Genomic DNA, 13602 nt, shown 5'->3' on the forward strand with positions numbered 1-13602 from the left:
AAACATTGGAACTGTTTTTCCTGTTGCACTTAGGTACTGAAACTTGTCCTGGCATTGGACCAAAGAAAGAAGATAAACAGCTGAGCATTAGTTCTCCAGGTGAAAACAAAACTGAGACACAGACAGAGGCAGCAAGCCTTTGGGTAGCTACAGGAAAGGACCACATGGAGGAGCAGCACTGCAGTGCTGAATCAACATTGGAGCCACACACCCAGTCCACAGGGACAGTGGGCAGGCCTTCTTCGGGCTGTTTATCATCGGGGGATGCCGGTGAAGATAACAGTTTGCAGCTCAGTGAAAGACAGCTCTCTAAGGATGCAGAAAAAGTAGAAGGCACGGCTGGGAAGCCTGGAGTGAAACTCCCTCTTGAGCCAATGGTAGATGCTTTGGTTTTAACAGATGCTGATTATATGCCTACTGATTTGGTTCCTACTGATAGAGCTGTGCAAGCTGATAGAAATCTGCTCAGATCAAAACATGCTGCCGGCTCTTCAGAAATTGCTAGTGGCCAGCTTGGAAATACTGATTTAAAGCAGCAACAGAAACAGCCTGATGATGATGATGGAAAATCTTCGCAGGACAGAACTGCATCAAATGTATGCTCTGGGTGTAATAAAGTGTCTGAGCATGAGAGTACTGCCCATTCACGAGTATGCAAGGAAATACAGAGAACAGCAGGACATGAGGAGAAGGTAAATAATGAAGAGCAAGAAGATTTATTTCTCAGATTTTTAAATGGTAACATAATAGACACTGAAGAATCATTTGCAAACTTAGCAAACCAAGAGGACTCTGACACTGTTCCAGATATTTCACCTGAACGAGCATCTTACAATTCACTGGAAGCTTTATCACTAGATGACAGCTTTTCTTCTCTTGATGAACTTGCAAGAAGGATAGAGATTGCTGAGGTAAATACTGTGAATCCTATAAAATCTTCCATGTTTTTCTCAATTAAAATATTTTAGATAATGCCAACTTCAAAATGTGTTAAATATTACCTCATATATCACTTTTTTAATCTGAAATCTATACATAATGTCCTGAGTTCATTCAGAAAAAAGTTTCTTTTTGTCTTTTTGCTGCCTCCTTGACTTGTGTTTCTAAAAATTAGATTGATTTTCACATATGAGAGTGAACACCTTTTTTTTTTCATTCTGACAGAGACTATTGGGAGACAGGCTGACAATTCCTGTTAATTCACTGTTTCACATCAGAGGTCTACATAGTGCCTGTGGTGTAATATGCGGTTCATTTCTGTTCATAGAATAAAATTTACTTTTCTGTTCCTATTCCGTATAGGTGAGAACTACCTATGTAATAAACTCTGTATATGAATGTACAGGCTTCTAGTTTTGCCAAGTTTAGGCAGTTTTGTTGTTCAACCATATCTAAAAAATAACTTCTAAGCCTGAACACACCTTTCTGAAGCACTGCTGATAGGCCATAACAAGGATGAGTGCTTTATAAGCTAAACTGCTCTTCTGAAAATATAGAAGATTTATTGCTTTGGGACTTTTTTGGAGAATGTATGATGACATCCTTGCTTTATTTGTCTTCTGGTTTTGGTGCATTTGCAACCATGGGACCTTAAAAGCTTTTTCTTTAAATGAAAAAGTGAGATTATTATGAAATGATGTGATTCCACATGCTGGAGGGGAAAATACTTGTAAAAAGGTATCTCTTAGTTCATCTCTATTTTTAATGCATTTAACAATACAACATCCCTTGGCAATAAAGTAACAGTAGTTCTCTATGGATCAGAAGCTAATGCACAGAGACCAAGAACCCATGATCACTCAGGGACTGCAGCCAAGCAAGGAACTAAATACTGGGGATCCATGCTGATGTTATTACATGTTTGGCAAAATCTCCAGAGCTGGAAACAGAGCATTTTGTTTTTCTCCCCACCTAAACAGCTGTTTATCTCCTTTCCAAGATTATTTATCCTGACCTGTCCCTAAAACACCTTGTCTTTCTGTGGGATGTCAGGAAGCATACCGTATACCAGGACTAAGGGCCCTACACACAAAGCTGTGCACAAGCTCTTGACAACACACAGAGGTGGAAACCCACATACATGCAATCAACCTTTGCACTAAATCCATTGTCTTGTGTTCACTTAGAGGATAGTTTTGAAGAGCATTTTGTTGACAGTCTGTGCTAAGCCCATATACATGCATAGCAAAAGAGTAAGTTAAATATCATCTCTCAGGATTTGATTTCTTTTGAGCCCAGTGAAAGTTCAGCATTTTAAGCTCCAGGAGAGAACTGTTCTGTTTCATGTAGAAAAATCCTAAATTAATCCTATAGCAACTATTTTTAAATTGCTATGTTTGTGCCATTTACATTTTAGAGGATGGGATAGGAAGCAGCATATTGATACCGTTAGAAAAATTATGCTTGTATCGATTGGCCTAGTGACTAACGATGAAGATGCTTTACAGGGAATCTAGTTTCACTTCTAGTTTGCTATCCTGGTGCTAGGACTGCCAGTACTCTGGTAGCAGAGTTGAGTCTCTGGAGAGGAAAAAGTACCTTAAGTCTTTCCATAGTACTTTTTCTGGCCATATAAGGCATAATGTTGGCTGGCAGCGGTGGGAGTCATTCTTAGCAAGAGACCTGAGTTGTGTGTGATGCAGGGGGTATAAATCAGCAAGGAGAGAAGAAGGATTAATCTCAATACTGATTAAAATTTGTAATATGCAGTATCTGGAAGTGTTTTGCAATGCCTGTAACTTCTAGGTGCAGCAGGTTGAGTTAAGGACAGCACAGCAGCTTATATTGTTTCATTGTACACTTACAGTGTGTTTTTTCCAGTTAATCTTACCACCTGTCATTACAGTTGGGGTTGCTTTCCAGAAGTGATGAGCACCTACAGCTTCCCTGGAAGACACTAGGAATTGAGAGAGTTTGGCACCCCTGAGAAAGCAGCACTGTTAACTTGCTTTCACTGATTTTGTTTTAGTGCTAAAATAAGATTCCACTGATGTTTTGACAAGCAGCTATAACATTTCTTCCGTTCTTGTCCTCCTGAAGCCTTTAAAGTTGCATTCTTTAGGCTGTGGTCATCTTCTAACATGACAATGTTTTCATACAGTAATTGTGAAAGGAATATCTAGAAAATGGATTGGTAGCCACATGAATGAAATGAAATTAATTACATGAAATGTACCAGTGTGACAGTAAAAAAACCAAACACATAAATCAATTTGACTGTGATAAAACTTGTGGCAATTTTGTAAATACAAGTAAGTTAGAACGGAAGGCAGAAGTAAAGATTATTTTGAAATAACCTAGGTACAAAAATAATATGGTAGGACAAAATTTCATTAATATTCATCAATGGAGGTTTAACACTAGTTTATTGAAAATGCGGAAGGGTAAGTACTTGTGTATGTATTTACAGTTAGGAAGTTTTATTTGACCCCATATTGACATCAAAGTCAATGTAGTTCTCTAATTTAGATCCTTTATGTCACTTGCTTTTAGTCTACAATTTACAAGAACTAATTACAAGACTGAAAATCAACTAAATTCTGACTCTAGCTTTAAATAACTTCAAAACTAAAATAGTACTTTACATATTTTACCGTCCTTTATACTGGGTATTTCTTTACTAGTACAAACTGTGCATGACAACATGCAAATAGTGGAAAATCGTTGTCATTTTATAGAAACTAGATTCATGCAGCTAACAAAGAGCTTTGAAGCACAGTCAGCAGTTGGCAGCAACAGATATCAGAAGTGTATAACCCCTTCTTAAATCTCTTTGCTATCATTTCTGATACCATTTTCACACCACCAGTTAAACAAGCTATAACCTCAACAATGTAAGTTGCATTTGCCACATGAAATAAAAATTTATAACACTAGCTTTTTATCTGAGTGATGATTAGGGAAACAAGTAAAATCCTAATGTTTTTCCTTATTCAAAAATTATCATTTGAAATTTCTTTCAGAAAGCGAAGATAGTGAGACTCTACCACAACATAAGGCAGTAGCTTTTGGTTGGCACTGTTTGTACACCGAGACTTTAAAAGTAATGAGTATGTACTGACTGGCAGCTGATTTGATCACAGAAATGAAGTCTCCATCTATCTGTACTAGGTCTGGAGACAATGCCTTGTTGAGATCCCCTCTTCTCTTGTATGGCTTGGCTCCTGTAGTTTTGAGTTTGCGAGAATTATCCTTCCGTATGAAACGCTTACACGGTATCGGAGCTATTTATTGCTATATAAAGGAGCTCCAGTACTTGCATGGCAAGCGTATCAGCAGAAAAATGCTTAGAGTCTGATGCTGTGGTATGAATAGCGAATCTGCTAAGTTAGCTTCTTTTCAAAGTCAAATTATTCATATATCTAATGTATTTTATTAGCAAAGGGGTTTGTCTGGTGCTTACAGCTTAACTCAGGGCAGTCTTGCTTTTTGTCAGTTTGTCCTGCCATTATGGATTACCACTTTAAAAAAATCTGGTATTGCTAGAAACAAAACTGTAGGCCTTTGCCAAGTAACTGAATAAGGAATACAGCCCACAGAGGAATATACAAACAAAACTCCTCCTTGAGTTAGTTCTCTGCATTGACCAAAATATTTTATTCAATGAACTCTTCTTCCTAGATCCCAGTTTGCAGTGACCCCAGTTTGGGGGGTTTTATTTACTTCTGTATGCCACAAATGATTCCAATAGTCACGTTAAATGTTTTCTCTAAGAGCTTTAAGTACAGGACCTTATTTTCATAGTTTTATCTAATATCTTTATAAATATACATACATCATATTTGGCAAAAATATGCATAATGTAAGAAGGTTTTTTTTAATATTTTATTAACAAATGATGTTTTAAACAGAGAAGAGAGAGGTAGTTTAACTAGAGCTTATTTTTTCTTATTTTGCAGCCAGGATATTAAACTTTATCCAAAAAAGTTTAGAACTTTTCTGTGAAGCAGAATAATTTTGTATTAATAGTGGTAAAAAGAAAAAAGCTAAAATATTTAACAGTTTCAATTAACAAACAGTCATTGCTGCTCTCCTTTTTGACTATGGGTCAGAGTGCCACCACAGACCTGTATGCCATTTTCAGTTCCTGTACGGTAATTATAGAAGCTCTGGTCAAAAGATTTTGTGAAGGCCAGCAGAGCTAAGTGAGTAAACTCAGTTACATAGATGCTCCAAGAGCATCTTTTGTGTAATTATCTAACTTAGAATTAAGAAAATGTTCGATGTTTCAATTGGGTCCTTATGTAGTTTTTTTATGTAACAAAGAGCTGTTTGCAGTGCAGCCTGGATGCAAGCCTACATTTTTCCTCCTGTGGTTCAAGTCAAGCAGAGGCTTGATTTGTGGTCAACTGTATTTACAGTTTATTCCCTGTATTTACAAATTATTCCCTCGTTAACTTCCAATTTAAATAATGTATTCCGCTTTTTTAAATTCCTCCTGCCTCCTAAAGACTGGGATGGAAAACTTCAAGTCTTGCAAGGCAGCTAAGTCCCTCTCCTTGGATGTTTGATTAATGGGAGATGGATCTAATACAATCAGTTTGTATATTGCTTTGAAATCTTTCTAAATGAAAGATTTACAGTTGTTTTAATTGAATGAAATTTTATTTGTAGCAAGATGAACCCTATTCTTACATGACAGACTTACAGTAATGACATTTTTATGACTGAAAATAAGAAAAATAAAATGTGATGTTTGCATTAAATATTTTTGAGCTGCAGTTGAGAATATGGTAACAAAGAAGGTGTAAATAATGCTTTATGCAGAATTCCATATGTTTGCATTTGTATTTGCATTTTAACAATAAACTGTATCTTGATTAGGAGGCATAGCTTTTCAAGTCCTTTGCAGAACAAAACAAAAACCTTTATTACATGACTCATGAAATTCAAAGGCAGATGAAATATTCTAGGTATGAATTACATGTCATGTAAAGCAAACGTTCTTAAAAATATGGACTATGACTTCTGTCAGGATGGGAGAGTAGCACTAGCCACACTGATTTTATTGCAAAATCAAAAGCCCTTGCTCCCCCTTCTTAAGCAAAAGAAGATGTTCAGAGTAGAAAAACCTGTGCTGTGACAATTATTCTTTATACATTTAGAAGTAAATCTTGAAACATAGCCATATAGGCTGACAGGGACAGTAAATGAACCTCATTGTAGCAAGACTTCGCTTCGCAAGCCTTTTATGTAACTGTAATCACTGAAACACACATTTGCACATAATCCTGTCAGAGATAGCCTTCTGGTTTTAAGCTTGGAGAGGACAGAGCTTGTGACACAGTCACTTAAAAACTACCAAGAGCCAACAGGCAAAATGAAGTGCCTCAGTTTGAAATCACTACTTGCAGAATGGACCACCACATACTAATCTTAGGGCAGACTGGTACAAGTGCCCTGCCATCCCTGGGTGACATTCCTGCCAAGAGCAAACGCATGTGTCAGGCAACAGCTAGCCTGCTGCGTGGGTGGTGTGGGAGGAACCACTGATCCTCTTTATGAAAGCAATGCCGTACACAGAAGCTTAAAATAATCTACTCTTTTAAAGGACATAATTTCATATCCGCCCTCCCAAATAAATAAGTCAAATTAATGTACTCCTACACAATCCCCTTTCCTTGTCACAACAAGGAAGCATAAGTGTTGATTTTTCTGGCTGGCCTGACAAATTTTCATGTCAGTTCTGCAAGGCTAATTTAACATTACCAGTAGAAGCTTCACCCCAGTGCACTTGTCTGTTGTGGTGAGACACTTGGTGGGCTATTATTTCTGGTTCATTTGTGCCAAATAGTGGTCCTCCATATGTTGACTTAAACAATTTCTTTCCACCAACTCCACACTTCCACTACTTTCTAAGTAGTGGAATTTCATTGCATTGTTTCATTAAATAATCCATTCAAGCTCTTGAGCAGATAATCAAAAGGGAAAGTGAATACCAAAAGGGGAACTGTGGCAGGGATCAATTTTCACAGAATCATGGAAAGGTTAGACTTGGAAGGGACCTTAAAGATCATCTAGTTCCACCCCCCCTCCCATGGGCAGGGACACCTTCCAGTAGACCAGGTTACTCAAAGCCCCATCCAGCCTGGCCTTGAACACCTCCAGGGATGGGGCAGCCACAACTTCTCTGGGCAACGTGTTCCAGTGTCTCACCACCCTCACAGTAAAGAATTTCTTCCTAATATCTCATCTAAATCTACCCTCTTTAAGTTTAGAACTGTTACCCCCCCATGCTATCGCTACACTCCCTGATAGAGAGTCCCTCCCCATCTTTCCTGTAGGCCCTCTTTAAATACTGGAAGGCTGCTATAAGGTCTCTCTGGAGCCTTCTCTTCTGCAGGCTGAACAACCCCAACCAACTCTTTCAGCCTGTCTTCATAGGAGAGGTGCTCTAGTCTTCTCTCTGATCATCTTGTGGCCCTCCTCTGGGCTTGGTCCAACAGGTCCATGTCTTTCTTATGTTGGGGACCCCAGAGCTGGACGCAGTACTCCAGGTGAGGTCTCACCAGAGTGGAGTAGAGGGTAGAATCACTTCCCTCAACCTGCTGGCCACGCTGCTTTTGATGCAGCCCAGGATGCGGTTGGCTTTCTGGGCTATGAGTGCACATTGCCGGCTCATGCTGAATCCACCAACACCCTCAAGTGCTTCTCCTCAGGGCTGTTCTCAATCCATTCTCTGTTGAGCCTGTATTTGTGCTTGGGGTTGCCATGACCCACGTGCAGGACCTTGCACTTGGCCTGGTTGAATTTTATGAGGTTTGCACAGGCCCACCTCTCCAGCCTGTCCAGGTGCCTCTGGATGGCATCCCTTCCCTCCAAGCGTGCTGACTGCTCCACAGAGCTTGGTGTTGTTGGCAAACTTGCTGAGGGTGGACTCAGTCCTACTGTCCATGTTGCCGACAAAGACGTTAAACAGCACTGGTCCCAGTACCAACCCCTGAGGGGCGTTACTCATCACTGGTTTCCACTTGGGATATCAAGCTGTTGACGGCAATACTTTGAGTGTGACCATCCAGCCAATTCCTTATCCACCAAGTGGTCCATCCATCAAATCCATTTCTCTCCAATTTAGATACAAGGATGTCGTGCAGGACAGTGTCAAATGCCTTGAGCAAATCCATCTACCTTGAGCAGGTAGATGATGTCACTTGCTCTTCCCTTATCCACCAATGCTGTAACGCCATCGTAGAAGGCCACCCAATTTGTCAGGCATGATTTGCCCTTGGTAAAGCCATGTTGGCTGTCACCAAACACCTCCTTATTTTCCATGTGCCTTAGCAGAGTTTCCAGGAGGATTTGCTCCATGATCTTGCCAGGCACAGAGGTGAGACTGACGGGCCTGTAGTTCCCCAGGTCTTCCTTTTTCAAAAATGGAGGTTATGTTTCCCCTTTTCCAGCCAGCAGGAACTTTACCAGACTGCCACAACTTTTCAAATATAATGGATAGTGGCTTAGCAACTTCATCTGCCAGTTCCCTCAGGACCTGTGGATGAGTCTCATCAGGTCTCGTGGACTTGTGCACCTTCAGGTTCCTCAGATGGTCTCAAACCTGGTCTTCTCCTACAGCGAACAGTTCCTCTTTCTCCCAGTCCCTGCCTTTGCTTTCTGCAACTTGGGTGGTGTGGTTAGAGCCCTTGCTGGTGAAGACCGACGCAAAAAAGTTGTTGAGTACCTCAGCCTTGTTCATGTCTCAAGTGACCAGGTTTCCTGTTTCCTTCTGGAGAGGGCCCACATTTTCCCTAGTCTTTGTCACTGACATACCTATAGAAGCTTTTCTTGTTGCCCTTGATGTCTCTGGCCAGATCTAGCTATGTCTGGGCTTTAGCTTGCCTAACCTGATCCCTGGCTGCTCGGACAACTTCTCTGTATTCCTCCCAGGCTACCTGTCCTGCTTCCACCCTCTATAGGGTTTCTTTTTCTGGCTGAGATTGCCCAGGAGATCTGTGTTCATCCACGTAGGCCTCCTGGCATTTTTACCTGATTTCCTCTTTGTTGGGCTGTGTCGCTTCTGAGCTTGAAGGAGGTCGTCCTTGAATATTAGCCAGCTTTCTTGGTTCCCTCTTCTCTTCAGGGCTTTTATCTCATGGTACCCTGCCAGGCAGATCCCTGAAGAGGGCAAAGTCTGCTCTCCTGAAATCCAGGCTAGGGAGCTTACTGTGCGCGCTCCTCGCTGCCCTAAGGATCTTGAACTCCACCATCTCATAGTTACTGCAGCCAAGGGATTTTATCCTCTCAGTTGTGATTTTGGGAAAAAAATGTTAGACTGTAGGCATATACCCACAGTGACCAACTCTGTGAGTTGTTGAGGGCAACATTTTTTGTCCAGTTGAGGTCTATAAAATACTGCTAGACTAGAGACCTGCAAATGTAATTGCCACGTTTACCAGTTACAATGTTGCAAATGCCAAATGCCATAGTTGGTACAGTGCCCATTGGATTGTCTCTGTGTTTCACTGTGCTCAATGCACCATCTCTCCAACTGCAGCACACACTGACACATTATATAAGCTCGTAGCACAAAGCAAGTTTAGAGACATAAGTTATGAAGTCACTTGTTTTCTGTTTTTCTGCACTCATAATTGCAGTGCAAACAAGGCATCAACTTCTAACTTGATTAGATTATGGGGGGAGTTAAGCAGACAGTTGCCTGGAAAGCTGCTTTTTTTCCACATTGAGTTTTTGTGAAAATTATAGGTGGTTGGGGTCATCTCCTATGTAGATGAGTTGCAAACTGAGTTGCAAATGAGGTGTGTTTTCTTATCTGTGGTGCAAATGTATACAGATTACTTTTCAATTTAACAAATATTATTGTTGATCTACAGAATAAGTTTTAAAAAGTGCTACTCAGATTTATGAAGAGATGGCTAAGATTTTTTTTCAGGTAAAGATGATCTCAAGATAAAAAATGGCATGTCTAGATATGTTTCCTATTTTAATTTCTGTTTATCTCTAGCATACCAAGAACTGCTTGCTTAGGAAAGCATTTTTATCCTGATATTTCCCCTACTGTCATTTCTCTAATAACTAGGAAATTACAGACTGCTCAGGCTGGTGTAACATCGTAGTACAGCTTAGCACATACTCTTTCAGCTAAGCTAAATGATGTAGCAAAGGAAAGAGAAGTTACAGTTTATTGACTTCTTGACTGTATCGCTGTTTGTGCAAGCTGTTCGGGTGACCAGCCTGTAGGGAAGGATTTTTGAACTGCTGCTGTGTCCAGAAAGCTTATTACCATGTGGAGCTGGAATCTATCCAGAGCATCGAAGCTTTCTTTTTCCCTGGTGTTGTCTCTTTTTGGTTTTATGGCCCCACTGCAGCTTGTTGTCCATGCTGAGGAACCAATTGCAATGCTGGAAAATTAATCTCACGATAAGTATTTGATAGTCTCTGCAGGATTACATCTTCAGAGAGGCAACACTGGTGTGTCATTGACTTCTTATTGCCCTCTGATGATGGGGGTTTTGACAGAAATGCTCCTCACCACTGCCTCAACCCACATTATATAGTAACGTGAGCTTACAAAGGAACTGTTGCAGTGAATACAAAATATGATCCAAACAATAAATGTATGTGTATTTAACTTTGATAGCAATTAAGGGCAAGTAGTGTCAGCAGACAGCAGAATGATGCTGCTGCATGTTAAGGAATTGATATATTTCAAGAAAGAGGTTTCAGAAGTGCTGCAATGTTTAAGAAAAGTAGAGCAGAAGCCATTTTTTAACCGTTGAGCTTATATCCTCCTTAAAGTCATTGTTAAATAGATCTCATGCTGGACTTCTCATATCTCTTGCGCCACTCACTGTCTTTCCTGATAGATTGCCCCAGCAGAAGGATTGGTGTCTATACTAAAGAAGAGAGATGACAGGGAAGGAAAAACAATTGCTCAAGTCCAGCAAAGGCAAACAAAGAGAAGAGTGCGATTCCAAGAAATGGACGACACATTGGATCAAGGTAATTTAAAGCTATTAATTCATGGGTTGCATTTTTGGGGTGCAAATGATGTTGGTCTTTTTGTTCACAAAAGCAAAGTGGGTGTTCATTGTACATACTGTCTTGGCTTTTTTAAACTTAAGTAGTAAGTGAAGGTGACTGATCAAAGATTATTTTACACCATGTTTGGGTATCAAGGATACAGACTTTTTTCCCAGGGATTTAGTGATTCAAAAGGAAAGTTGTTTGGTTTTTTTTTCATCATCATCATCATTGTCATCACTATCATCATTGTCATCGTTGTTGTTGTTGCTGCTGTTGTTATTATTATTTTATATCTGATTTCAAACACCAAAGAAAAGTGCTTGAATGTTTCTTGTTTTTTCATCTTTAACCCGGTTTCTTCTCCCTGGTGTAGACTGAAGGGAGTTCAGAGATTTTCTTAGAGTCTCTTCAATCTGACAGAAGATGCAAATGTTGTTCATGCATACAAGTTACCAAGGACAAGTGAGGTTGTGAGGATATAGCGGCACCTCTGCAACCTTCAGTGTGCAATGAGTCCACAAGTGATACCAGCAAGGATAGATACACAGGTTGCAGAAATGAAGCTATGTATTTATTTAGGTTTCTGAAAAGACTGGGTAGAGAAACATACAGTTCCTGATATGTGTTATGGTCAATTTGACACAGTAAGCATTATTAAGTGTGTTTACCTCCTGACCCATTCATGGTAAAAACCTACCAGATTTTCTCATGCGCATTCATATTGCTCTGTATATAGTCTTTTTTCACCTCTTCTGATCTTATATTTACAGATGAAGTAGCTGGTGGCTCCTGTATTTTGCTGATCCTGCTGTGCGTAGCAACTGTTTTCCTTAGCATTGGAGGAACTGCATTGTACTGCACCTTCGGTGACATGGAATCCCCTGTGTGTACTGATTTTGCAGCCAATATGGATTTCTATTATACCCAGATATTGCAGCGTATGGAAGAACTTAAACACTGGATAGCCTTCTCATAGTTGAAATGAACAGAGACAGCACATGGAGAGCTCACCAATGGTTACTGGAGAGGCTAGAAAAAAATTGTGATTTCAAGTTCTCTAACATTTGCCACCTGCAGGTGATGTGTATTTGATGATGTACTTACACTTTTACTTAGACATCAAGAAAATTCTAGTTTAGCAATCAGGTGGCGAAATGTTCACATCTTAAGCTGTAGCAGTGTGGTATGGGAGAATAAAAAGTTATTCTCTTCACCCTTTTGAGAGTAGGCAAGTAGCTTTTTGACAGCTTGAGCAAGTAATGAAGAAAGAAGAAAATGAACTGTCTTCTATATGCTCTCCCTTGCCACACATTGTGTAAGCAATCTCTGGAAGCTTAGTAAAAGGACAGCTTTAATTTACAGCTGTTTGTGCAAAAGTGTTGCCTCCAGCTATCATGCAATAAGTCTGTGTTTTATGGAAACATTATTTTTCTTCTAAGTCTTACTATTTTCTCCATTTTAATTCTCCTGGTGAGCCGTGTAATTATTTGGGTGGAGTGAGAAGAGTGCAGCTGCATTCACGGAGCTCTCATTTGGTGATTAACAGGCTGACCCTGTACCTTATAGCTTACGGTGAATATCATGAGTGGGATAAATCTGCTGGCAGATTTCACTAAATTTCCTGAACTTTACTCCCAGTGTTGTGTGGGCTGTTTTAGAAATGGAAGGTTAAAAAAGAAATCACTGGTCTCACTAAACACAGAAACAAAAGTAAGATGTTTAGTAAATTATCCATATTAAATAGTAAAGTGGCTTTGGCCAGTTTGAAAGAACCTGGTAGCAGGTGTGGGGCTAACTGGGTTTTCTGTCCAGCTATGTCACTGACTTGCAGTAATCACTTTGTGCCTCAGTTTCTCCTCCATAAATGGGGAGTGATGATCCTTGCCTTTGTCTGTGAATATTTATTACAAGTAGGGCTCATGTCTGATTCATCCCAGATGAGTGCACAGGATCACTGAACTGTGTGGCTGCAGCCTCTCTCAGTGAGTGAATGCTTGTGTAAAGCAGGACTGATCCAGCAGAAGAGGTTCAGAGGCTCACTGCAGATCTGCGGCATGTTAGTAGTCCAGGGCGCTCGTTCCAGCAGATAAAGCACTTTTGCATCTATTTGCCCTGCAGTTCTGAGACGTGCATTGTAAAATCTGTTCTTTTTCTATCAGCTATACAAACAAATTTAAATCAGTACGAAGAGTCATTTTTAAATGGGTATTTCTATCACTTGGTGCTCAGCCCCCCCTGTGTGGTATGTGAGAGAAACACTGACATGACTGAAGGTGAGAATTAGCTACGCAGGCCCTTTGGCCCACACTCTGGTCAAAATGTGGTGACTGCTGTTGCACAGAGCATAATGGCCTAGCCCTGCTGAAGGTGATAGTGTGAAACGATTCCTTTACACCTCAGGAAACAGCATTTTTGAGGGTCCACTTCACTCCACTCCATGATTTCCTGCTTACTAATGTTGTATGATGCAGTGTGTTCAGGTTTAGAATATTATTTTGTAAAATACTATGAAATGAAATCTTCAAGATACTGCTCAGAATTCTAACGTTAAATGATCACGCTTTCTGGCATTTGCAAGCAAATTGTCCCTCTAGTGAGCTTGATTGTTCCTTACGCACTGTTACA

The 13602-nt window shown here is 40.2% G+C and overlaps 1 protein-coding gene across 1 annotated transcript in view; it reads left to right on the plus strand.

Moving 5' to 3' along the window:
* The window catches only part of CNST (consortin, connexin sorting protein), a 40956-nt gene extending 29003 nt beyond the window's left edge, over positions 1–11953 (plus strand). Inside the window, exons 9-11 of the mRNA XM_009893666.1 lie at positions 34–911; positions 10818–10953; positions 11748–11953. Coding sequence (XP_009891968.1) covers positions 34–911; positions 10818–10953; positions 11748–11953 — 1220 coding nt within the window. The remainder of the gene's footprint in view (positions 1–33; positions 912–10817; positions 10954–11747) is intronic.
* The last annotated feature ends 1649 nt before the right edge of the window (positions 11954–13602 follow it).

The sequence above is a fragment of the Charadrius vociferus genome, unplaced genomic scaffold (assembly GCF_000708025.1).
Source record: "Charadrius vociferus isolate BGI_N301 unplaced genomic scaffold, ASM70802v2 scaffold309, whole genome shotgun sequence".
Lineage (NCBI taxonomy): Eukaryota > Metazoa > Chordata > Aves > Charadriiformes > Charadriidae > Charadrius > Charadrius vociferus.